Raw genomic sequence first — 27,004 nt, 5'->3', positions numbered from 1 at the left:
GTGATTGTGCACTGAAACGTAACGTTAACTAACTAAGAAGCTCCTGCTCCTGCCGGACACAAATAGGCTAGCAAATTGTTTTGTTAAGTGTTTGTGTAATTACTCCTCCCAACCTTTTTAGCTTTGAGGAGAAAAATGAGGCAATACTGGACTGATAGAACCAGGTAGTGTGTTACAGGTTTATAGGCTGCAAATACTTGACTCACCCTGGATGTTGCCTGTTGGAAACCCACAATCTGGACAAGAATGTCTCCCCCATTTACCATCAACTTCAAACTTAATCAAACCGTACATGTGATGCAAAAAAGTCCTATGACCTACAGCAACCTCAATGACACTTGACAAGTCGTTTCCTGTTTTTTTTTTTCAAGAAGGTGTACAAAATCACATTTTAATATGTCAGCTTACTGACTGTAATGTTCACCAGCTGTAATTATGACATTTCCTTGGCTCAATCTTTGTATGCTATGAAAACACTTTGACAGCCGTCCTGTGTTTTAGTCCTGAGATCTGCCTCAGTTGTTTGTAGCTTCTGGAAGCATCAGTGTGGAGGCAGAATAAGCAGCCAGAAGGCATGAATAAATCCTCCTCTTCAGTCTCGACACCTGTAACACCAGATTCATTGCTTAGTGAAATACTATTGACATTTTCCAGTAACTGCTTTCACGCATCAATGCTGGACCCTTTGAATGCTACAGCGACAAGTACGATATTCCTTAAAGGGGAAAGCAAGCCATTTTTTTTGTTCTATGTACCACCACTAGTCTAAAAAAGGCATTCTGATAAATATTGAGTTGGTGAAATATGAATTAAGCACCAAAACAGAATAGCGGGCAGCCATTATGCCAGTTTCTGACTGAAAATGACATCACAGTTGCAAAAGGCAAAATGGCCGCTCCAAGATAGATAGAGATACATAGAGCATATTGTAAAGAAATTATTTGGTTTGACTTCCACTTTAAAAACATTTAAATGATGCTTTAAACCAGGGGTAGCCAAGTTCGGTCCTCGAGAGCCGCTATCCAGCCTGTTTTCCATGTTTCTTTCCACTAATACACCCGATTCATGACCAGGATCGTTATCAGGCAAATTCCGCAAATCTTGCTGATGAGCTGATCATTAGATTCACAGGCTGGATAGCAGCTCTCGAGGACCGAACTTGACCACCACTGCTTTAAACATGTATGTAAACATGTATGTACAGTGAGAGTTTGTATAAAGGAGAGTTTTTCTCGTCTGAACAAATTGGAGGTTGACCAGTGTCTCTGAATGGATTGTTTTCAACTTATAGGCAGGCAGTCAACAGATGTTTAAAATGTGACCCCACACATTATTAGGATAAATCATAATGTCTGTGTTTACTTCTCATGTAACAATATCTCACGCTCACAAACCAGAAGTCTGGCATAGTACCAAAACTGCAACATGGCGCCACAGGGCATCCAAACTGCAAGAAAATACAAAGAAGAAAGACAATACAAAGAGTGGAAAGAAAAAGAACAAGTACGTCAATTAAAGAAGGAGAAAGTAAAAGTCAGGTTTCCTGGTAATTACACTGCCGAAGCTATTTCTTCCCCTTTGTTGTTATTATTGCGCTAAATGACTTGCAAGACACGTTATACAAACAATCAACAGTATACAACCGGTTGCTTTTCTATTTCCAACTACAGCACGTGCTTCAGGCCACTCCCTAATTGGCTGTCATTACATTTCACGTCTCAATCATAGCGCACTATACTCCTAACGAGGAGCTTGTTCATATTTACTTTTACCATAACAGGAAGCAGGACAAAGTTCTGTGACAAATAATGAACGTCGAGTAGCCCAAATTGTCATCTTCTGACTCCTAAAAAGGGTTGTAAATTTTAGTGATGGGAAAATGAAGCTTCATGGACCTCTTGCAATATTTTTTACTCCTCTAGATGGTGTTATTGGTTTATAGTCCAATGGAAATTCATTACATTTTTAAAGATTAGTTTAGTCTTGTAAAGTGAGAGCTCCACATTTGGACATAGGAGACAGAAACGGCACCTCATACTTCAGCGACATCAACACACCAATCCACAATTTGTGAGAATCAATGACAACGTGTCTCCTTGCATTCTTTCTCATGCTGTATCTCTTGTAGTCAGGCCGGAGAGCTTCATTGTGGCCCGTACAATGTTTTCTTTTATAGTGCAATACAATACACATGAGGGTGTGTTTCATGCTGTCCAGGAGGGAAACAAATCATTAGTGCCATATTTAAATGCTTTTCAAATAGCTTCCATATGCCGTACCGTGTTACAGTGAGGTATTTTTTTAGTGGAACTAAATAGCATTCAGTGACCCTCATTTACCTGTTTGGAGAGCTGCACTTTGGGAGTGGATTAAAAATTGTATTCCTCTTCCTTACTATTAGGATTTTAAAAAGTAGCGGTGGACACGTCTGACCTATGATCTTTGTAATTTAATTCTCACAAAGGAAGACCTTGGATACCTTTCCTGATACATCAATTTGAATCAAATGGTTGTTTGTCACAAACGTGCTAAAGAAATTTGTTGTAAGTGATGAAGATGAGTTTCCACATACTTTTCACAGGGGCCAAACTGTATTAAGTAGTATTATTTGGTGAATTGTCCTGGCTGGCTGCTTCATGCTACACTTACGTTTCACATGAAGTCATCCATATTGAGAATACAAAAATTATAACATTTTGCAGTAAATGCAAAAAAAAAAAGCACATATCTTACAAATCACTTCAAATTAAATGCTGTAATGTGTTACTGGCAATATATATTTTAAAATTACTGCACCTATCTACCTCATTTCTGTATGTGAAAAAACAGCAACTATGATAACGTTGTGTTCAGTTGGTAACATGAAATGAATTAGACCAATGTCGCCACTTAGTGGACGAACTATGACAAAGCAGCAAAAGGTGGACTTTGCTGAGATGTGTCAGGAATGTTCCAGGACTGGTGTCACAATTTCAATCGTGACATTTCAAAGTACTGCAAATTAAAAGTTCCCCTTCAAAGTAATACAACTTCATTCCAATGCCCTCTCCTAAGTTTTCTTCCAGTCGTCACAGCCATCCTGACGTTGTCCACGTTTTCAAAATTGGCCGCGTAGATCCCTTTTATCCCTTCGGACCCATAGATGATTGCCATGGACATGACATATTTGCGTGTACCAATTTAAACACATAATTTGGATGATGTCAGGACTTCTGGTTCATGAGTGGATCCTACCTAACCAAACACAATCGCAAGTTGATTTGCATGATGTTCAGGTTAAAAATGTTACATACTGTATAAGCTTTGTAAATTTAAAACATACAACACGTTTCAGCCATACTTTCCTGGCGGCTACTACAGTATAACAAATAAATATAAACATGATATAACCACGTAATTTGGGGGAAAGTCAAAATCTTTTATTTTTATTTTTATTTTTATTTTTTATTTTTTTTTAAAGTGCCCAGCAGGTTCTAGGCACAGTCCTTAGTTTACATTTCAGGCACCCCAGCTCACTCCCACATTCCAAAAAAGAGGAATGTTAGATTAATTGAAGACTAACTAAATTGGCTATAGGTGTGACTGTGGATTGTTTTTGTTTTTTTGTTTTGTTTTTTTGTCTATATGTGACCAGGCTGTGATTGACTGGCGAACAATCCAGGGTGTACCTACCTCTCATCCCAAAACAGAAGCTCCAGATCTCATGATCTTTATCATGGCTGACCTCATTGAATGAATTGTACCGAGTGTCAGTGATGTGGGTTGTCTCGAGGTTATTAAAGTTAACAGAAACTAACCAAATAACTAAAACTAAAATTGGGGAGGGGGCGTCTTTGTAAAAGAAATCAAATAAACATTCTTTCCTAATGAAAATAAACTGAAACTACAAAATACATCTTAAGTTTGTAAAACTAACTATAATTTGAAGCAAAATGTTCCTCATTTTCAACTTTGTCTATTAATAGCAAGCCTTCGGGGTTTATTTAAAATCTATTTATTTCGGTATTGCTGTACATCCATACAGAAGACGGAAGGTCAAACAGTGGATGAAGTCTACAGTGTAATTTACGTTATTGCACAATGCTTAGTGACCCTTTTTTTTCCCCCCCCATCTTGCACATGACGTGCTCCATATTTAAAAATAAAACAACTAATAACAAAACTAACATTTTGGGAATAACAATGTTGCTCTAAAAATATAATTAAAACGAGCTAAATTTATCAAAACAAAAGTCAAAACAAAATAAAAAGTAACTATAATGAAAAAAAAATCGAAATTCTTAACAGGAAGCATATAAATGGCTGATAAGCGATTGTGTCTTTGAGAAGTGTGTCATGATGAGCCTGAGCACAACCCACTTTGACTGAGCAAAAAACTTTATTCGTTTACTTTTATTTCTGATTCCATACAATCCCCAAATGGTTCAGATAGGATTTTAAATAAGAGTCGTCATTTCTTGTTATTTGTTTCCGCTAACATGACAAAGGTTCAACAGTAAGAATTTTGCAGAATCTGTTTAATTACAATACATACAATATGCAGTATACCATTCACACATTTTGTCACTCACAATATAGTCTATACAGTATTGTATATGATCAACTGTCTCAAGTCATTCATTCAAATGGACACCGGTGTAATGGCTATTTCCTTAGTAATTGATCAATAAGGTACGAATGTAACACATATAGCGAAGAGGTTCCCTCGGCGTCTCTGCTGAGGTCGGCGTTGTCTTGTAGGCCAGTGACGCCTCACTTCGGGTATTTGACAAACTGACACTCACAGAATCAGAGTGTCCAACTCAGCTTGTCAAATACACTAAGTGGGGGGCCGGATCGCTCCAAATCAAACCTGTCTCCTTGAGAAAAATGAACATTCACCACAAGCCCCCCTTTACAAAAATTGTCTTCCGGTGATTCAGTATGGATCTGAATTAGTTACCTGCAGTGGACGTTGCTGCTGAGGGCCGACGATGACTCTCGCTGCTCCCGTCTTTAACCACTAAGAGCTGACACTGACAACTGGCCGGCGCATTTAGGCTGCATTACTGCAAAGGGGAAGTCAAAACGAGGAAGATAAGCGAGCGGAAATGTGTGGAAATAAAGTGTCAACATGTCACGGTTGTGAAATGCTCTTGAAGGATTTCTCAGAGAGACATCTCCTTTTGTGGCATTTTGTCGTTGTATTCAGAAGGCACTTGTGGAGCAGTTGATTGAGAGTATCTGTCAGTTTGTAAGCTAATTGAACATTACATACAGCCCCTGAAACGAAGGACCACTGTATTTGAACCCAAGAACAACTTCCTCCATCCTTCACCAGCCACAAATGTTGTAATTGTTTCATCATCGTGGTTGGACTCAATTTTTCATGGCCAGTCTCTGAGCAGCACAATCCTGTCCGCCAAGTCAAGGCACATACAAAACGACCATTCAAACCTATGTAGTCTTCAGTGAAATGAGCATGCAAACATGTTTTTGTAATCTGGCAAGAAACCCTGAAAAATGAAATTATCATTGCTATAAAATGTTCTATGCAGCTCCACTAGTCTAAAAAATTTTATTCTGATTAATATAGTGTTTGTAAAATATGAATTGAACAGCAAAATCCCCCCCGTTTTTATCAATCTCAGGGGGCGGCCATTTTGCCACTTGCTGTCGACTGAAAATGACATCACAGTTGCTCAGGGCTTAGCAACCAATCATGGCTCACCTGTTATCTGCGTTTGGTCATGTGACATTCACAAACTGAGCCATAATTGGTCATTATGTCATTTTCAGTCGACAGCAAATTCAACATGGCCGCCTCCTGTGATGGATAAAAACGAGTGGATTTTGCGGCTTAATTCATATTCCACAAATGCAGTATTATTCAGAATGCCGCGTTTAGACTAATGGGGGCACATACAATTATCACACAAAAAAAACACAAAAAAAACATATTGACTTCCCCTTTAAAGGTCTCTGATTAATTCATTAATTTATTGAGCTTTGTTCCAAGATTTTCTCTCTGCTGATATAAAGATTGTCACCAACATAACAACACCAAGCTGATACATGATAAAGGTAGAAGGTCTTGATTAAATGTCAAATTCTAGCTTTTGCATTCCTTAGCAGAAATTACTAAGGGTGTCACGATTTCGATTTTTTATCGAAATCGATCGAAATTACGTCACGATTTCGAGCATCGAAATAGAAGAGAGGACACACGATTCGATGCCCCCCCCCCGCGCCCGCCGCCACCGCCGCCACCGCCACCTCCCAGGAAAGCAAATGAGACGCAGCCATTCAGCTACTAGCTAACGGCACTTGTTAGCTGACTTCTCCTGCAGTCATGATGGCAAGCGCGGACAGACACAGCAATGGTGCTTCAAGCCGCTCCCGCTTCTCTCGTCACCAGTTTGGAAACATTTTGCGTTCCCGGTGAGTTATGTCGACAACGTTCACGTTGTCGATAAAAAGACCACAGTTGCAAGATATGCTATGTGCGCGTACTGTACTCGGCCACGGTGTTACGCCCGGCTCGTCAAGGGGAAGGGAAGTAACACAATAACAGAAAATATAGAGTAGATAAACACGGGTCGACTTTAACATCGGAGTAGTTTTAATTGAAATTTCAGGCAGGGGTTTGACAAGGGAGTGAAAGTGGAAGGTGAACAAATAATAACCGCATTTGACAGAACTGACAGAACGGAGGAGAAACAACTAACCAATAGGGGTATAATACACGGATACACAATAGCGTCGCGCTGGCACAGTCGTCCAATCGGAGTGTCGCGCTGGCACAGTCGTCCAATCGGAGTGTCGCGCTGGCACAGTCCTCCAATCAGAGTGTCGCGCTGGCGCATTCAAACTGAAGTACTATTATACGGGCACCAGCCGACACAAACACACACATACATACTAGGGGAGCGGAGCCGGCGGCGGGCCCGAGCCGCCAGCCTATAACAACGGGAAACACGACAAACATGACGGGACATTTACGCAGGCATCACAAAGATTTAGATTTATCAAATTCAACTAGAAGTGGGAAAACAACGGTCCAACCAACTATTTCATCCTCATTTACAGTGAAACTTCCACACACTTCAGCTCGCGCGAAACGCCAGATCCATAGGTCTATTTATAGCAGCAGACCTGCAGCCTTGGAAAACGCTGGATTCAAACATTTAATTAGTGTACTTGAACCACGCTACAGTATGCCCAGCAACTGTAAATGTTGGGATATAGTTTGTTCAGGCTGTATTTGTTCCATGACTTTGGATACAATATATTTTTTGTTGTTGTTGCACATTATTTTAAGAGGAACGCACAGCACACTGTTGTAACCAAAAACAGTCAATAGATGGCAGGCACCCACTGTGACTTTTTGTTTTTGTTTTTTTATTTTTTATTTTACACTTCAGTAAGAACAAGACGGTTAACTTTATATTGTAAATAAATTCTTTGAATTTGATCATTCCTGCCTAATGTCAATTATCATATATTACATAAATTTACACAAAAATAATATGGAAATTGCATCACCTATATGTAGCCGATCTTTTGAAATAAGATTTACTGTACAATGAATAGAACCAATGATCATAGACTAGCCTTAGCCTACAGAAGCATATGCCTCTGTGTTATAAAGTGGGGGAGCGGAAAAAAAAAAAAAAAAAAATCGAAAAAAAAATCGAATCGTGACCCCAAAATCGAAATTTAAATCGAATCGTGGAGTTGGCGAATCGTGACACCCCTAGAAATTACCATACTGTTTAATGCTATAGAACGTTTTATCCAAAATGCTAGTAAACCCGTCATGAGACTGCACTGAGGCTGCGATTCACATAAGCGGTGAACCAACTTCTCTCAGCAGCAGTAGCAGCACACCAAATATAGAGGAAGTTGGAGGTAAAAAGATGCCTCCCTGTGTGCTCTTGAGAAAGAGCGGCGTTAACTTTCATCAAGTTGTTCCCCAACAATTAACTGAAGAAACGGGCCGCAGTTCAGTGGCAGCCACATTTCTAAACTGAAGGGCTAAAACAGTACTAAATGTTGGCGGAACTCTGGTGACGGGAGCTTGTGGCAATGTGATGCTTATTTATCTATTTATTTACTTATTCCTCCAGACTGACACTGAACTGAGAGCTTGTTATTTGCTCACCTGTCAATCACCTGCTCTATTATTTGTATGTAGAGTCTAAAGATGGATGCTTTGAGTGGGATTTTTTTTTCTAAATATAAGAAATTTGTGTATCATTAAGGAGACACTTGATTGGCACTTGTGTAATAGGTCTGTATGCTAAATGTTGGTACCGATTGAGAGATGTTTTTAGGAAATTATTAGCAATTTAGGTACAATGATTTTGAAGGGTGAGGGGTTAAGTTAAAGTTATTTATGTATTAATTTCTCCAAACCGAATGGATGAAATAAAAAAATGTATGCTAACGTAATTTTCCTGATTAAAATAAGTATAATAAATATGTATCATATTACCACTTGTACTATAAGTAGGCTATCGCTAACTAAATAAGTTAAAAATATATGTGAATATAAATGGATTAACAATAATAGTTTGATACACACACACACACACACACACACACACAAGTAGGTTTAGGTTATAAGGGGTCCCTATAAATGTATCCCTTTCTTTTTTGTAGACAAGTCGCCTTCACTCCTGGACTAAAGACACCACCATGTGGCTTATCGCAAAATTACAAGTACATTGAGCGCAAGAAACTGGGGTAGTTGTACCGTGCAGGGTCTCGACATACGATATTGCGAGGTTATTCACCCCTTGTGACGTTAACACACCCAATTGCAGTTGTACTTGTTGCTCTTTTTATGTTTTATGTACAGCATTCAATTCATGCCCTTGCATACAAATATTTGCAAATTGTAAACTGGCGCGCTCCGAGTTATGTGCATATTTGGACCTGGTCGTAAATCGAAAGGCGAGTTGCAAAACCACAAAGGACAAGACCAAGCACGTTTTTTTCTGGCTTTTATTTACTGGTGAAAGGAAGACGAAGCAAAAAAATTGGGCAAGGCACTGTCTGTCAGATGGAAACAGATCATTATGATTCAATCCTTCATATTTCAATAACTACTAAAAGAACACATGAGTAAGTCCACCTCATTCACACATGATTTGACTGAACTTAAACGATTGTTCAGGAAAAAAAAAAAAACATACAGTACAATATCATTTAAGCTTTCAAAGGCATCTAAAGGCATCCAAAATAAATGATTCTTGTTTGATGGCAGTTAATTCTATAAAAGAAAAATAGATGGGCAAAAATACCGTATTGCAATTGCATCTAAGTAAAAATTCATTTAGACACATCAAAATAGAATAAAAAGAAATACCTACTGCTATAATACTTTTATTTTGACCTTGCAAAATAATGTAAATACATCTTTCAAAGACTAATCTATGAAACAAGCAAAACCCTTCTTGTGCCTTGATGCCAAAATGAAACTGTAACGATGGCGATTACATATTGATTTGATACAGATATGAAGAATGTTGCTGTCATGAACTGGAATGTCAATTTGCATTGGTGCAATGATGCCGTGTGCACAGGGTGTTGCTTGTTCCTTCAGCTTACTAGAACAGCCGTCAGCCACTTTATTAGTTCACAAATAACTGCTCCGGATGCTAAAGTTGTATCATACAAAAATATCCTCAGCGGTGCTTTCTTCTTTTTCTAACACCATACATGATTTGATCACATCAGAATAATCCAAATCACAAAAATACAAAAGTCATTAATTAAATACATACAGTATATTAAAATGTAAGAACTGGAGATACTACTCATTGTTTTTGGTTAATAATGAATACTGTGATGTTCCAGTGCATGTTAAAGGATATTACTTTATGCAAAAAGGTCTTTCAGATGTGATTTTGTTTTTTAAACAATTTAAGATTAAATTACAACATACCACTTTATAAAGACACTGTAGGATATTGAATTGAACAAAATAAAATGGTCACCCATCCGTCGATAACAAAACTATCTGATTAAAAGCTCATCAAGCTAAGTCTGATGTACATTGCGTATTTGTAAAAGCTACAATCTGACTAAAATCACCCAATCAGATATGAACGCTTTAGGATCACTTTATTTTTCCTTCCATTTTGAACACGTTTCTCCCCATACACAAACTTGATGAGCCTCAGTCATCTCATAACAAAGATTCAAATTTAACGCTACAAACTAAAAGGGTTTCTTATGGCACAAGTTTATTCAGTCTACAGTATATCCCAAAAGAAAAGCAATTCATTGTCGTTAAATTCTGTTCTATAGATGCACCATAATACCTAAATCAACTCATAGAACTGTTTACATTGTACAGTATTTAAAAGCTATGTGGTGCATCATGAGATAATTAATATGAACAGAAAATTCAGTTTGCATGTGTACAGCAGCAGAAATAGAAATTTATATCTATAACGGGCACAGAGTTTTATTTTGGAGTCACAATACAAGGAAGTGACAGAAATATGAGATGAAATTACAATTAGTTTACTTGATGTGTCAGAAAATGTGGTCCTATTACGATATGCTACAACCCCATCCACCTAAGTGAGGAATGCACTTACAAAATACAGTATGTCCCTTATTAACCAGTGACTTGCCTAAATTCAGTTAGGAATGGTAGCACATGCAATTTGACAGATCCATATTTGTACATTGTGCTGTGTTTGTGCAGCCATGTAATGATTTGCAGCTGATTTATTTGGGAGGAGAGAAAGAGCTCTAGCGATGCGGGACTGCAGTCCGCTCGAGTGGGCTTGCTGACTTCCGCATCACATACATTCAAACTCATCGATGCGCTGCTTGGTGTTTCCTGACCGGATCTGTCGGAGGGTCTTGTACTTGTCTCGTCCCGCCCGCATGTTCTCGGCGTGGATCATGTCGTTGACCGTCTTCTTGGTCTCGTCACGGGCGTTGGCCAACTCTGAGCTTAAAGCCTGGAACGACAGTTGTCACATACTCGGAATCAACTTTACTCTTTGATTTAATGCAGTTGACAACTATGGAGGACCAAAAATGCCAAAATAAAAAAATAAACGTGAAAAATAAAAATGGATATAAAAATAAATATTAAAAAAAACAAAAATATACATAAACAAAAGTAAATAAAAATTCCAAAATAAAAAATGAGATTCAAAAAATAAATGTGGAAATAAATACATAAATAGAATTAAATATCAATCAATAAATATACTTTCATATTTATTTAACTCATGCTGCAGACACTGTTGGCATGCAATGCGTCATGAAATGTTATTCAAATGAGGTGGTGTTCCTAAGTGTGTCTTGGGTTGAACTATTCGCAATTGGTTGGTTGATCGACATGTCAGTCTATGTCTGTCAGTCTGCCCGTTCCGCAGCAAGGGAGAATTCAAACACACGAAAGAAACAATGGACCTTGTTGTTTACAGGAATGTGTGTAAAGTTGCCAAGTTGTGGTGACAGTGGACAAGATAGTTGTCCATTGCTGGCGCTCTCCATGCAAGCCGGCGAGACTGCGTTGTTCGCTGACCTGCTTACTCTACCAACCCAAGACACGCTTTAGGACCGCCCCCTCATTTGAATAACATTTCCGTCTCTCATTCAAAGTCACCTGAGATAGGCCCAACTCACATTAGTGACACTAATGGGGATGTAGAAAATGAATTGACGGATGGGTTACAACGCGGACAAGTATGTACTTATTGTTTAAAGATGATGTCAGCACACCGCAGTATGCCATGACCTTTGCTAAATCCATTAGGGATTTATTACGCTTGCTATAATGTTCTGCCGACACACTCCACAGTGGAAGCGGGGTCAGTACGGGACGTCCTGAACTGTGCCATTTGGTGGAAACATGGCTTTAGTGCTGACTATACGTTCTTTTTGTTGACCGTGATAATATATTCAAGGACTTTTAAAAAACACATTTTTATGACAGTTACGTATAGACAGTGACAAGCAGAACAATTAAATGCTCTCCCATGACGTGGCAGAAAGTACAATTAACCTGTTGCCATTCTTATGACAGAATTAACACTTTTTTTCAAATGTTGGACTTACAAGTAAATGTTTCTGCAAACGCTCGTTCTTCTCCGCCTCGGTCATGCGCTCCTCCTCGCTGCGGTCCTTGTACGTGGCGGCAGATGTAAACTCGGCGCTGGCCTCGGCGCTGCTTTCGTCGTTCTCGTCGTGCTCATTCTCGGTGTTGAGGGGCTCCTGAACATGGGCCGCCATCACTTTGTTTTTCAGCTCTTCTTTGGTCTTCTCCAGGTCTTGCTGCACCGTGGTAGCCTGAGGTAACAGATTGAAGAAGTCACTAATGGATATCGTTTTCCGTTTTTTAAATTAATTTTTTTTTTTTTTCCCATCAACACTCATGTGTTTAGAAGATTAATAAATAAAGCCGCGCACCTTTTCTTGCCACAGCACTGCCTCCTCTTCCTTCTTCTTCTTGGAGTCCTCCAGGAGGGAAATCTTTGAGGTCAGCTCAGCTAACTCAGTGGCCTAAAACAACATCATCCTTCTTTGAGATGCTTATTATCTAAAGCACCAAAAGCGATGTAACCTGGACGTTGTATAACCGACCAGGTGCTCTTGGTTCTTCATCTGGTTCTCTGACTGTTGCAAGAGTGCCATCTTGGCATCTTCGGCGCCTTTAAGGTCCGCCTCCAGGCGCTCAGCCTCCTCCTGGGCTCGCTTCCTCTCCAACTCCAACTCCAGAGCCCTCAGTGTTTGCTCCTCCAACTCTGCTCACAATCACTTCACATGAACATCACAACAGAAAAGTACTATCGTCCCCGACGTACGGGCCCCGTCACCCACCTTGCTGGGCCTTTTTGGTCTGCTCTTCGATTTGCTTTAATCGCTCCATTAATTCCTCTTTTTCCTTTTCTATCTTCTCCTTTTCCTTTTCTGCAGCTTCCCTTTTCCTCTTTTCGTTATCCAGCAGGGCTCTGATGCAATTAGAAAATAATTGACAGTACTTTGAATGATCTGGCTAGCTTTGTTATGTGAAGACATTAACAGTGACTCTTGGAGGTAAAAATAATTAAGATAGTTTTGATGTGATTCTGTATGCAAGGTTTGTGTACGTTCAAAACCGACCAAATTGAGACTCCCGCATGTATATGTATATATATTTTTTTTTTTGTTATTTTTTTTTTCCCCATTATATGTTCTGTGAGAAATGTGCCCGTTACCGTTCCATCTTCTTGAGATTCTTCTCCTCCCGAGCCTGAGCCTTCATCTGCTGCACTTCAATGGTGTCGGGCTTGCGGCGGCGCATGTACAGCTCGTGGTTTCCCATGCATAGAGACAAAATGCGCTTGTTGATGCGCAGCCTCGGAGCATAAAATACAAAGTCCTAAAAAAAAAAGAAGTATAAGTAAATGCAAGGAATAGCTAAATTCAAGGTGAAGAAGCCTTTACTGTAAAAAGGTCAACATACTGGAGCTTTCTTGTCGATTGGTTTGATGACAAATTTCTTGTCATTGAAGGAAATATTCCTGATTTCACTCCATGGAAAACCAATTTTGGGCGTCATTCTGTGAAATAAACAAACAAACTCCAGTTTGGATAACAAGTCCCAAAAGCTACAAAACGTGTCAAGTTATTTCTGTAAACTGAATGGCTTAGGCCCTGAATACATTAAATAAATACTAATTGAATATAAACTCAGTAGGGTTCAGAGGTCAGCAGACTCGGGTCAATTAGTGGAGCCCGGAGTTGAAAGCAAACATGGTGAATCAGCATTTACTTGTTATGCTGCACGCAAATGGAATACGCTTCCAACAGAAGTGACATTAGCCTTAAGTGCAAATGCTTTTAAATCCAGTTTAAAAAAAAAAAATGCCTTTTTTTCCTGTGCCTATAATTAATGTCTTTTTTTTCTTCGAAATCTTAATTTAATAAGATACTTTTTGTTTTGCTACTTTGCTTTTAAATATGTTAATTTTTTTCTGTCCCCCCCGTTCTCCTTTGCTTTAAAATATTTTATCTTTAACTATGGGAAGCACATTGCCTCTGTACGCCTTAGTCAGTTTGTACCTTCTGGTTCATCGACTCGGTACGCTGATTCTGTACAATGACCTTGTGTAAGAAATGCGCTATATAAATAAAGCTGCCCTCCCTTGCCTTGTACACACTCACTTATCATTCTGTTCATAAATGTTGAGTCCCAAAGCGTCCACTCCCAGCCACAGCTCTGTTCCTTTCTTGTTTTTGATGCTGAAGTAGTTGACTCCATACATCTCCAGGTCTTGGGCAATCTTCAAATATTCCATCATGGATTCTTCTCTGCAAACACAAGCAGTGCATTTTAAATAAAGGAATGGTCATGTTCTTGACGTTATTAAGGCAGAAAAAAAAATAAATTGTCACTTTGCGTAACTTTAAACTTTCAGATCTCAGCGAGCCATAGTCACTTCTAGAGTTCCTCAAGGCAGTTTTAAGACTTATGTTCTATACTTCTTGAATATGTTCTCACAATAGTCACTGTACCTAAACATAGCAGACTAAGTGACAAGTGGCCTGAAGCATAATTTGAATAGTCTAATCACATGTTCAAAAAGGGCAAAAGAAACCATAGTCTGTGGGGCTGGCAAAATCTGGCTTGGGCAAAAAAAAAAAAAAAAAAAAGTGTTGGCTCGTGTTGTGAATGGTCGTCTGTGTCAGCCCTGCAGGTTAACATGTTGCATCAAATAGCTTGTGCTTCATTTCTGATTTAAGAAATATGCTTGGTTATGACAACAAACAGAAAACACTAGCAATGAAAAGTGTATCATGACCTCTGGGCCCTGGCCAGTGTTATATTTGAAAAGTCATGCCAGCCCACTGGGAGAGGCATACAAAGGAGAGAAGACAGAGTCAGATAAAGTTTGGCACATAGAGTAGAGCAGTACAAATAGAATTAGTAACCCGTATAATGAGCTGGGAACTTCTTATCTAATGAGACCGAGAAGGAGGAGGATCAGTGATTACCTCATCATTCCCTTGTGTTCTTCATGCCACACTTGAATCCTCTCCTCCCACTGGTCCTTGCTGAGTTTGTGCTGGTCCAGAACTCTGCCAACATGAGCGGTCAGAGGTCATGCAGAGGCTGATACAAACCCAGATGACCACTGATTGTCTTGTTAATCAATTAGGAATTACCTCTGAGGCAGCAGGTGTTCATTTGAGAGATAGCCTGGTGTGTGGACTTCCTTGTTATAGTCAGCATACTTTGCCTGCACTGCATAGGAAGCCAGGAGGACCGCCGTCTCAGGAGGGCAGTAGATATCATCATTTAGAATTCCCTCCTTCACCTGCAGGAAAAACAGCCGCTGGGTGGCATCCTGGATTAACTCCTCCGACACATCCTCGGGGAAGAACTTGGCACGGAACTTAAATAGTAGCGGGCTTTCCTTCCTCACATCTTGGGCTGTCACCTGAAATCATCAAGTAGAATATACTGTATAGGTCAAAAATTTCACTAAGTGGTTCATTCGACAAGTAAATCAGAGAAGAGCTCACCTTCTTATTGAGCTTGAGCCATGTTGATAAACCCTTGGTGTCCTGGTACTGGAGTCCAAAGTACCAAACCTCCCGAAGCCCAATGGTCTTAACAACCTGGGGAAAAAAATTATGCATAGATATTATTTTAAAAAACAAACAAAAAACAAACAATACTAAAAAATACATATAATCCCTAGAATATTAGCACAAGATCTTTCTAAGGTCCACAAGAGGCATCTATTGTTTTGGGGAGACTGTGTAAGGTGTAGTTGTACTGTAAATAGCATTCAGTAGAGACAAAACATCATTTTGTATTACTAGGGGCAAAGATAAGTGACTATTGTGTGTCCTACCTGGTCAAAGAGTTGTTTTCCTGTTGTTGTGGGCTGAATGGCAAACTCCAGTTCCGCATCCATTGTGGTGACTCTTACACTAATCTAAAAGTAAAGAACAAATGGAATGAATGAACAATGCAAACACAACATGGACGTGTCAATTAAAAACAAGTAAATCAACGTTGTTGGTGTTATTACTGCGTTTAAAAGAAAAAACAATAAAAAACTTCACCTTTAAGCCATATTACAGTCAGATAAACTTCCTTAACTGTATATCACAAGCTAATTCCCCATATCACCGTGGACAAGCCAACAACAATCTTACTGCAGAATGAGTAATTCTATTTTTTCTGCACGTAGACTCCATGTGCCTGTCTAGTTGGTCTCAGTATTGAACTTATCTACAGGAAGTAACCACATCCTTTGGTGGCGAGGCCTTGTGAGGCCTTTCGCCGCTTCACCCTCAGGAGAGTGGCCTACTTCCTGTCATGTATCAAGCAGTCAACCAGTCAGCTCGCTGCTCTGTGGTCTGCCAAGAACATACTAATACACCTATTTGCAGCTAGTTTGTCACCACTGGGGAACTTCCTGTTGAACTAAAGAATGCACTGAACTCACATCAGATATTGAGGCAGGAATGTGGAATGTATTGTAAGAACCACCTTATTCAAGTCATAACCTTTCTATGTTTGTTGCAGTGATATGACGTTCAATTTGTAATAGAAGTGAAAATCCATAATACGCGCCTCCTTCATTTATTCAAACTAGCACCCAGTTGCCGAGGTCAAACAAATATTAGATTTACTCTGGAATCAGCAAACTGATTGTGTTGCCGTTTCTCATTTCTCTGCCCTCTTCGAGATGTTGAAAAAGGCAGCACAACATGCCTGTTGGGAAATAACTGCGCAGGCTGAGGCCCACGCCTGCCCTCAACAACAATGGTACGCATTATTTCCCCACTAGTAGGGGCTGACGAGAGTTGCGTTCTTTCCCATTCGTGTCAGCAGAACCCCATTTACAGCTCAGGACACTTGCCCCTCTGTCACTTCCTGTCATCGCCACCAGTAAAGTTGTAGGTCTGGGTTTATGCTAAGCAGAAAAATAATTGCCTAGAATCGCACAATGTTACAGTGGGTTAAACTTTTTTTTTTTTTTTTTTAATCCAATACAGGATATTTGTTAAAAGTTCAGCTGGATTTAACTTTTAAGCACAATACATTTGTGTAAAAAGAACCACTACAAGTCGAAAGAACCAATATGTCGATAAGAAACCATTTTAAAAACTCATTTCATCTCGCAATGACCCACCCGGGCCTTGAGCCGCTTCATTTCCTGAGCCCGAATGAATAACGTTGCATGAAAAAGGAAGCACGCGGCTACATTCTCTGCTTGTGTTAGGTAGGGTGTGTCGCCCACACTATTCTTAGCGCACACTCACCCGCGCCCTCTCGGCCCACGTGCCATGTTTCCATGCATTCGACCTCATCATTTTCCCCCATGGCAACGGCACAATGTACCCTGGCTAACACACACTTTACACTAAAACCAGCATGCGACATCAGGGTCATCTAATGCTTTAATGTTGTGCCAATTGCATTTCTTAACATGACTAAGCCTTGTACAGTCACACAGTCCTAATCTCATTTTCCTATTGATGTATCATACCAAAAACGGCCATCATGCCAGAAGTCAGCATCAACATGATGTAGACAACCACAATACCCAAAAGTAAAAATGATGTGTTGAGAAAACTATGCAGCTACCTTCTAATTACTCATATTAAATTAGATGCTACAAACTGTAACAGAAAGGGTACCCTCACTCTGATTTCAACACAGTGAACATCCAAGAGTTACTGATGAAGTGATAAGTTGTCTGTATGAGGTCCTCAAAAGGCTAAATAAAGCCTTAACACAGAGACATATTTTGATATGGACCATACTAGTTTTATTGTTAATAGTTGAAGGGGAAAAAAAACATTTGCAAATGCAGGATCTCAAAATACTTATAATCAAATCCTTTTTTTTTTTTTGTGTTTGTTTCCCTAATAGTTATATGTATTGGAATACCAGGTTGAAAAATGTTTTATTTTAACACAAACTTTCTTTGGCATAAACTTAAAGTATGAAGAAAAAAAAAATCCTTCCACTCGCAGTTAAAGGCAGGGTCTGTCGTTTTCACTCAGGAAAATGCACTTTTTAAATACAGGATGTACACACTAACTCTTTCTCAGTCTACACATCTGGGCTTATGTTAATGTTTGGTGGTGATTTTTTCCTAACCCCCCACCCCCCAGCCTGTATTTTGCCATTTTATGTTTGTTTTGTAAACAGCGGGATGTTTCTCTGGACAGACAGTCTTAACTTTATACCCATCCAGCCAATCGCAGAGCGGGGGGTGGCGCGTTGGAGACAGGGCCGTTTGAATTTGTTGGCTTCGTAACGTCACTCCTGCGGCAACCTGACAGTCCGCACAGATTTTTTTTTCTTTCCGCTCACTCACTCACTCACACAAGCTTACATGAGTGAGTGAGTGAGTGAGTGGAAAAAAAAAATCCATGCCTGCTGTCAAGTTGTCGTGGGAGTGACGTCACGCAGCCGACAAATACGCCCGGCCCCGTTTAAAATATGTGCGTGCATCGAATTGAATGGGTCCATTTTAAAATCGAACTGTCTTTGAATTGTTTCCCCCATGTATCAAGATAAGTATTGAATTGTCTTTTAATTGAAAGGATGACAACTAGCTTCGAATATAGAATTATATCTTCTACTGAGGAATGAATCATAATGCGGCATGCTATACATTATGATGACCCAGGCCTTTAGCTAGAAGACATTTTCCAGAATTTAGCTTTTTTTTTTTTTTTTTTACTTTTACCGGTAATTGAAGGCCCCCGTTCTAAATTTAAAGGACTGTCACCAATCACATACTTGAGACTGTAAGCTATGTCTCAAGTTGAATTTTTTTTTTTAAAGCCATGAAAACAACCCTGACATCTAATATGGCTGACATCAACCACTGACAATTTAAACAATGAAGAAACGTTGCAAAATAATACTATATATATACTTCCAGAAAAATCTTTACAAGTGCACACTGAACACAAGTCATACTGTCCCCCTTTCCATGCCTTTATCCAGATTCTCATAAGTAACTGTTTTTTTTTCTTGGTAATTGTGTTGCCCCTCAACAAAGTTCTGTGGCATAATCCTACTAAGAAACCAACCAACAATACATTTCAAACATGCCGGCGATACTGTAACAATTTCTGATTAGGCAAGTTGTGCCAAATTGTTTTTATCAGATTTGTACGGCAAGTTCAAAAAGATGTGACATACTACGCAAGTCATAAAGATGTCTGCGTTGTACAGAATAAGACTGTTAAACCTCCCACCTCAGTTCAAACGCCCTGTGGCTGTGTGTGTACTGTTGTGTGTCTGCAGTCCAGATGTGTTTACAGCTGAGGGCTGGATGCAGCCGAGCGTTACGCTTAGAAACCCTCCAGTTGAAGAGTGCAAACTGGCAGACAGGAAGAGGGAGGGATGAAAAGGAGGATGAGCTTGCTTTACAAAGCGAGGAGGGGTCTTTCCCATGACCATTGTTCCTTAAATATACATTCACGACGATGTGCACATCCATCTGCTAAGACATCTCAGTGCCTTTTGTTGGAAAAGGTAGTTAACATTCATAATCCTTCTCTCTACCTTACCAAACTAGTATTTTGCTCATGAAAGCCTGTTAACTCCAACTTCCTACAATTCACTAATACTTGTGTGTGAGAAGTGTCATTGGGTGCGGGGCAGAACTTTCAGTACAAACATTTGGCAGAACCTCAAGCTTGCTCTTATCTTTAGACAACCTTGATTTGATTCGAGCTGAAAACAACAGAAAAATGGACCGCAGATAGCGCTAATTAGCACACAAAAATGTCAAATATTAAGATGAAACGACTTACTTTCCGAAGTGTAATTGTCACGCCAGGTCCAAGTGTGAAAATATTCAACTATTTTTGTAAAAAAACATTCACTTTTTCCAGCAGCTCTAACTCTACAAACTGCTAATCTGCTCTGCTATGCGCACTACGGCCTCCTTAAATCCCCTGCTAGCATACCTCCACGTCTTTCCATTGATCAAATCACCATAGCCACACACACTCAATGTTTGTCCCTCAAGCAAGAAAACCACCAATGTTGTTGACTTCCTACCGAAATGGTAAGTTATACCGAAGCTTTATACTAGTGAATGTTTCTGCATATAGTGGATATTTGCGTGACAGCGAATGCTAGCCTGAAATGTTGACATACTAATAGATTTCATACTATTATCCAACTAAAATGTATACTAACTTTATTAGGGAGTGTTTTAAAGCCGACAGAGTAAAGGAATCACAGCAACTCGTGATAATATGACACTTTAAGGCTGATATAGTGTTACAGTGCAATCTTGAGTGGTGCACAGCATGTGAGGAGCAGGCAGGGAGGAGAACAGCTAGACCGTGATGTGAAAGTCCATATAAGGCTGCGGGCGAGGAAATTACCAGAAAGGAACTGATGTAAGAGCAGAACATTTGAGTCACACCGTAACTTCCTTGAGAAACTCAAGGACTTGCCAGCAGGAGGATGGCAGAGACGCGCAACTTTTGGAATAATTACCAATTTGCGACTCATCAAGACTGATACAATTTAAAATATTGGGGGACTTTTTTGTGCCTTCCTACTGTGGCTACACTTCTGCAAAGACAACTTTCACTCGGCAAAAACTGAACTTTCTTGCCGAGTCAGATGATCTTGCTTCCTTCTTAAGTACTAAACTTTTCATTCCAAAAGCAAACTTAGCTTGTAGCAAACGTGCGTGACGTCATGCATGCTGAGATCACTTCTGACCAACTGCTGAAAGGAGACTGATTCTGTCCTCTTTCATCTAAAAACTGCTTCAAACGTCAAGGCGTATGTAGAGATGGAAGAATGTTGATTTGTTGTGATTGTATTGTATTGGTGTTAATGTTTTATGTCGTTTGTTTTTTTGTGTTCTGTAAAGCGCTTTGTGACAGTTCAGGCCGTTTGAAAGCTTTAGTTGAGTTGAGTTCAGTTATTCCTGCCATCATTTACGGCCAGTGACCTTCCTCTTGACCAGATATTTGTCCTCTTTCAGTTTCTTTTTTTCCCAACACGAAAGCAGGACTTCTAAACACATTGTAAAAGCTCCTTTTGAGCTTCTCCCTGCCTGTGAAGCCTCGGTAAACGGGACCACACCACTGTTATGGAGACTAACAGTATCCTAGCTACACTACTACTATGGTCACCTAAGTAACACACTAAACATATTTCTAAAAAAGCACAGTAAACACTCACACTATTGCAATGTTTGCAGTTTTCGGAGGATGCAACTCAGCCTTTGAACAAGCCTCCTTCAATTCATATTGATTTTGGTCTGTGTACTTCTAAAGACCCAATCAAATTAAACTGGTCAATCTGATGATGGTGTTTAGGATGGAATTGTAATGTAACAATTTTAAATCTCTTATCTTACTAACTTTTACCTCATAGCATTGTGAATTTATTCTAGTAAAATCAGAACATATTGATCTTAATATTTCAAGTTTATTTTGTAGTAATATGATACACAACCACCCCATGTATATGTTCCAATGTTTCAAATATCTGATTGGAAATACTCACTTATAAATATGATAATAGTCAACAACTAACGCCAATTGAATAAAATTAACTTAAAAACGGCAGAGCCCATCAAAAATGTACTTTATGTTACTGGGTGCAAGATAAAACACATCATAAGTGCAGCTAAAAAACATTCTATATGGATGACAAGGCAACAGTCTGTTTTTTTTCTTTGAAAACATCCCATGCCACGGAATTTGTTTTACTTCTTGCCCTCAGGCTTCTTAAATTTTTCGCAGACTAGGAAAGATTCCCCCTGCCTCCCAACAAGCCCCTTAAAACTCCAATTAAACATAACATGTCATTGTTGTCAGGCGGAATCATTGCATTATTTTTCAGAAAATGAAAAGGGGGCATATTTTTTATTTATTAAACATCCTATCGTTAAAGTTCTCAAGCTATCTTAAATTTGTAAAAAAATAAATAAATAAATAAAATAAATAACAGAGCTGTATGGTGGTTGGGACTGACTGACAGTGAAATTTTTCAAATTTGGACAGAGGGGGTTTCCGCCCAACAGTGAGGAAACGCACCCCTAAATGCCATATGAATAATGTATTTCTTTAAAAGTTTCTGCTGAAATATTCATTGCCTGTTTAAGAGAAATGAGCTTCACCAAATGAAATTTAATTACAGTATATTTTAGAAATATTTATCCATCGCCACTAGCTAGTATGCTAGCACAGTATGTCACAATCAGAGCTTTTAATTGGCCCAAAGAGAGGAGTAATTTAGGGTGACCAGATTTTCTCAATGAAAATGACCCTACAATTTAGCTGAAAATAAAAAATCTGCCTTATGAGTTTTTTAAATTGGCACACTGGTCCCTACAGGTAAATCTGACATAATTTATTTCAAATTTTATGGACCCCAGTTTGAAACCACTATACTGTATTTCTAACAAAAGTTGGTATTTCATAATTCCTCCACTGATGTGCATTTAAACATTTGCAGTATATTATCAGCAGCATCACGAGTCATGGGTCACAATTCTTTCATTGTGTCACTGTCTTCAAGTAAATATCAGCTTAACATTTATGGACGAGAAGCAGATTTTTATCATGCTAAATCCCAATCTTTTTGCTCATATATGTCAAAAAGAAAACTGCGGATAAGGTTTAAAAGCATGAGGTTTATGCAGTTTGAATTAAACAAAGAATGTGTGCACCCCCCATAAACACCCCCCAACAATGAGAGGAGGGGTCCTCTTCATTGTTCTCAGCTGTGCCACATTAAAACAGATTGCTGAAGTTAATATGATGTCACAAAATATTATAAAATCATCTTTTTTTGAGGCAGGAAGAGCAGGGGTTGGAAGACACATAGTGGGCCGTCTTGACAACGCCAATCTCGGCCTCTACCTGCTAGCTAGCCCCGGTTAGATGGGGAGGCCTCCGGAAACACGAGCTCCGTGGCTACCGTGGAGGGGAGTGGGTAAGTGGAGGGCAACCTCCCAGGACAAAGCCACCCTGGGTCGGGATTCTAAACTGTGCCACTCGTGTGGAGACGTGGGAAGCTGGATTGTGATACAAAGTAGCCTCAAGGCCTCAATGAAGGATGTGATTTAAGCGCACATTTGAAGAGGCGCTGGGGCGGGAGCGCGCACGCGCACTCTCCTAACGGAAAGTATTGTGTCGTCGCGTGAATTTAAAAAGATTCAAGTAAAACAATTTGACCACTTATTAAATAATACGCACTCCAAAATCGCACAGTCGCACACCGGTGTTGGATGCATTATCAACGTAGGATTCTGTTAAACGTGAGCAACAACGAGACGTTTACGTGGTAAGTATAGTTGGGTTAATCAAGCTTACCGTTTTCGGCATCTTGGCTTTTGTTGGTCCGGTTCGGGTAATAATGGGGGAAAAAAAACACACCCAAAAACTAATAGAACAGACGAGCAGTTGTCGAAACCACCAGAAAACTTTTTCCCATCAGAACAACGGCGCCAGTGAAACGCCTTCCTGTCCAAAACGAGTCCAACCTATTACTTGTTAGCTCGATTTAAAACACTCCAAAAAAACTTAACTTATCACTTTGGGAGGGAATATTAGTCTTTGTGCCGCCCTGAAAAAAAGAAATGAACTCGCAAGCTCGATTTCCTGCTAACGGTACCCGGACTCTGAAACCACACCCAGGCTGATGACAGGACAGCAGCCAGACAGAAAGAAGGAGAAGCTCGGTTTGGTTTGGGTTGGTTTAGCCAGAGCCCGCAGACTCCGCCTGCTGCCTCTGCATCATCATGGCCGCACACAGTCACTCTCCTGGCTCAGCCAAGACCTTCTACACACTTCGAGGGCTCTTGTTTTAATTATTTCAGTTTATAATAACAATTCGCCCACCAGGTGCTCAGTGGTGGGAAGTAATTGAGTAGGGTTTTTTTTTTTTTCAGGTAGGTACAGTCTCGCCACTTTTTTTTTTTCTGACGACCTAGTTTTTACTTTTACTCCCCATACGTATACTTTCTATTCATTATTTTGTCAAAATAAGCTAAATTAGCTAATTTTGTATTAACGACCTACTGGGGGACTCAAGCAAGCACCATGAGAAGCCGGTTCGACCACACAAATAAACCTGTGTGATGAATAACCAATTGAATTGATGAATTATCTTTTTAGGTAACTGACTTACAGTATAAAATAAATTACTGCAATCCTCTCTTCATCGCGGGTGTTCTGTTAAACTGATAAGAGAAGTGAAATCCGCAATATGCCTCAAAATACTCCATTTAAACTCTCTAAGCATATTTTTTTTTTATAGCATTCGTGGTACATTTATATCAAGGTCTTTAAACACACTTTTCAATAATACAAACCACAATTGTTGTCATAACATACATATATAATACATTGAAAGAGCAAGGACAATGGATAACACTCAATACTGATGCTGCTGTGCTTAAATACCCCCCTCCCTCCACATTGAGAGAGCAAGGACAGTGGATACACTAAATACTGGTCCTGCTGTGCTTAAATCCCCCCCCCCCCCCCCCCCCCAAAAAAAAGAACAGAAAAAGTAAACAGCAGTTTTGATGTTTTGGTTGGTTAGTTGATTGAGACCTTTGAAACTTACAAAGCAGAAAAAAAAACAGGGATGTTGATGGTCATGGCCATATTTAGGAGAACTCTGAAGTTGTTGGCTCCTGTTCCCGTTACCCCCCCCCCCCACCTTACTTCAACTGATGAATTTACATCTATATTTATGTTGTTGTTGTTTTTTAACATCATACCATCATCGGCAGAAGTTCAAAAAAGTAACATGGACATTTTGACAAAGAAAGAAGTGATTATATGCACTGAAATGGATCAACATATCTTCGTTGTTTCAGCATTTGCACATATGTTCCATTATTATGACTAGGGGTGTGAATTGCCTAGTACCTGACGATTCGATTCGTATCACGATTCACAGGTCACGATTCGATTCGATACCGATTAATCCCGATACGAATGGTCACGATTCGATACCGATTAATCCCGATACGAATTTATAAGTCGATTGTTGCGATTTTTTTCCATTCAAATTTAGAAAAATACTATCAGTAAATTTGTACATGTACACTGTAAGATTTGTATGAATATATTTATCTAAAACTTGAGGCTTATAACCGTGAGCCACTGTACACAAACAGTTTGCAATCTGTTTCACATTTGAACAGCATTAAAATAAAAATATTAAGGCTTAATGTGCCGTTCATATAACATTCTTCCATGCTCAAGGTGTGAATCCTAAAAAAAAAAAAAAAAAAAAAAAAAAAAAAAAAAAAAAAAAAAAAATCGATTCTGCCGATTATTGAATCGATTCGAGAATCGCGCGATGTAGTATCGCGATATATCGCCGAATCGATTTTTTTTAACACCCCTAATTATGACCAACTATACTATAAATTTATGGTCTGGACAAAATGGTCGGCTGAACCCAGTTAGCTACAGAGATAAAACACAATCTAAAAGAAAAATAATAATTACCTTAAGTAATAAGTACTTTTTTCTAATCTTTTATACAGGCAGTGGAAAAACGGGGAGTCATTTACCTTCCCCACGTTACCAACGCTACTGGAATGACGGAAAACACTCCAGCAGACGCCGCAGCAGAAATGTTCATGTGGGCCCAGAATGTGGCGAGCGGGAGCATGCAGCAGTGGAGGGGAGGTAAAATCATTAAAGGAACACTTTACTTATTGATCCATTTTTAGCAGCAAAAAGTTGCTACTTTTTCAATAATTAATTTGGTGACGTGATTATTTTTTTATGTACATTTAATAACTTTTAAACCGATGTTAAAATGAATCGAACGCCGGCATGTTTGTTACATGTGACTAAATAACCCGGATGTTTACGTCACTAGTGTGTAAACGCAACACTATGGAAGCACTATGCAACGCAGCCGTGCATCTAGCGTCAAACCCGGAAGGATTAAACCTTATCGCTTCGAGCCAACACAACAAAATAACCCTACCGAAGGAAAGTCTGCCTTGGATGTGAAAGTTGTGGCGCCAGATGGTCTTTTCGGGCACAAAATAAACTTTAACGAACGAGTGAATCAGGGGGGGGGGGAGTGGTGTTCGTGCGGGAGCTGCACATGAATGGACAATCCGCTAATGAATGTGTGCTGTCTGGAAATGAAAGAACTCGAGGATCGGTTCCTTGCGGACAATCTCAACTGCATCCCGGAACATCAGACATTCAACATGGCAATACTAAATAGACATTCTCAGGATAGCTTTGGTTGCGATGAAAGATGTGAAGAAGAAAAGTCTTGGATGAGCCAATATCCAACAGGTAAAGTGACACACAGTACGAGCAATGCAAAACGTGTGGAACTGACGAAATATTTCAGGAAAAAGAAAAAATAGTAAAATTAAATGTATCGTCGTTACAGCACCCAACCTCCCCTAGCTGTTTTTTTTTTTCTTTTTTTGCGTAGCGTCCCGATGCGGTCAGGCCAGCCGCCACTCGAAAAGACGAAGTCAAGCCAGCCGCCCCAACGATTGTTAATACTGTGCATTACGGTAACGTGCCGACGTGCCCCTGCGTTGGCCACCTTCAAATGAATTATGAAATAAAACAGTCCGTGCAGTATAATAACGAATGCCCCCCCCACCCCCGAAACATGCCTACCTTTCGCTTTACATTTGCTTCGCTTCTCCGAGATCTTTCAGTGGCCGTAGTAAGACCTCGATTTGTGTCGGCTGTTGTGAGAGTGAAGGCTCCGTGTTGCTAGCAGTTGCGGCTCCTCCATCGGCTTGATTATTTCCCACGTCTGGTTCTTTAAAGATACTCGGTACTGCGTTGGGCTTTAGTATTAGGCGTGTGGCGTACCCCATCTCAAATTGTAACATATATTCGAAGTCCTCATGCCTGAAATGTTCGCTGCGCACACGCCTGCTTGTCCTTCGGGAGGTTGACAGCACTTAGCAAACAAACCATTGTCTACTCAAGTAGCTTTTTTTTTTTTTTTTTTTTTTTTTGGGGGGGGGGGGGGGGG

The 27,004-nt window shown here is 39.7% G+C and overlaps 1 protein-coding gene and 1 long non-coding RNA gene across 4 annotated transcripts; both read right to left on the bottom strand.

Moving 5' to 3' along the window:
* Nucleotides 1-4,496: 4,496 nt before the first annotated feature.
* LOC144006662 (uncharacterized) lies at nt 4,497-5,033 on the bottom strand. Its single transcript, XR_013279895.1, has 2 exons — nt 4,943-5,033; nt 4,497-4,859 (listed from the first exon to the last, which is right to left on the bottom strand). It is a non-coding gene; the product is annotated as an uncharacterized LOC144006662 (long non-coding RNA).
* A 5,060-nt stretch (nt 5,034-10,093) lies between these two features.
* Nucleotides 10,094-26,946, bottom strand: LOC144005753 (moesin a). 3 transcript variants are annotated; one of them, XM_077504054.1, is made up of 13 exons: nt 26,638-26,946; nt 15,858-15,941; nt 15,523-15,618; nt 15,163-15,437; nt 14,992-15,075; nt 14,161-14,307; nt 13,460-13,556; nt 13,212-13,375; nt 12,835-12,965; nt 12,598-12,758; nt 12,424-12,516; nt 12,073-12,303; nt 10,094-10,964 (listed from the first exon to the last, which is right to left on the bottom strand). In XM_077504054.1, exons 2-13 carry the CDS (start codon nt 15,918-15,920, stop codon nt 10,800-10,802), a joined length of 1,707 nt encoding a protein of 568 aa, XP_077360180.1. In that variant the 5' UTR covers nt 15,921-15,941; nt 26,638-26,946; the 3' UTR covers nt 10,094-10,799. The 3 variants fall into 3 exon arrangements, with proteins under 3 accessions (XP_077360180.1, XP_077360178.1, XP_077360181.1); XM_077504052.1 differs by lacking the exon at nt 26,638-26,946 and adding an exon at nt 23,332-23,791; XM_077504055.1 differs by lacking the exon at nt 26,638-26,946 and adding an exon at nt 19,795-19,917.
* Between the last annotated feature and the right edge of the window lie 58 nt (nt 26,947-27,004).

The sequence above is a fragment of the Festucalex cinctus genome, chromosome 18, assembly GCF_051991245.1.
Source record: "Festucalex cinctus isolate MCC-2025b chromosome 18, RoL_Fcin_1.0, whole genome shotgun sequence".
In the NCBI taxonomy this organism is placed as follows: Eukaryota; Metazoa; Chordata; class Actinopteri; order Syngnathiformes; family Syngnathidae; genus Festucalex; species Festucalex cinctus.
This window is presented reverse-complemented; position numbering and strand designations above follow the sequence as displayed.

Coding starts and splice junctions, on each gene's coding strand:
- LOC144005753 (XM_077504052.1), bottom strand. Junction 12,966..13,211: donor AATCTCAAGAAGATGGAACG/GTAACGGGCACA, acceptor TAATTGCATCAG/AGCCCTGCTGGATAACGAAA. Junction 12,759..12,834: donor GACCAAAAAGGCCCAGCAAG/GTGGGTGACGGG, acceptor GATTGTGAGCAG/AGTTGGAGGAGCAAACACTG.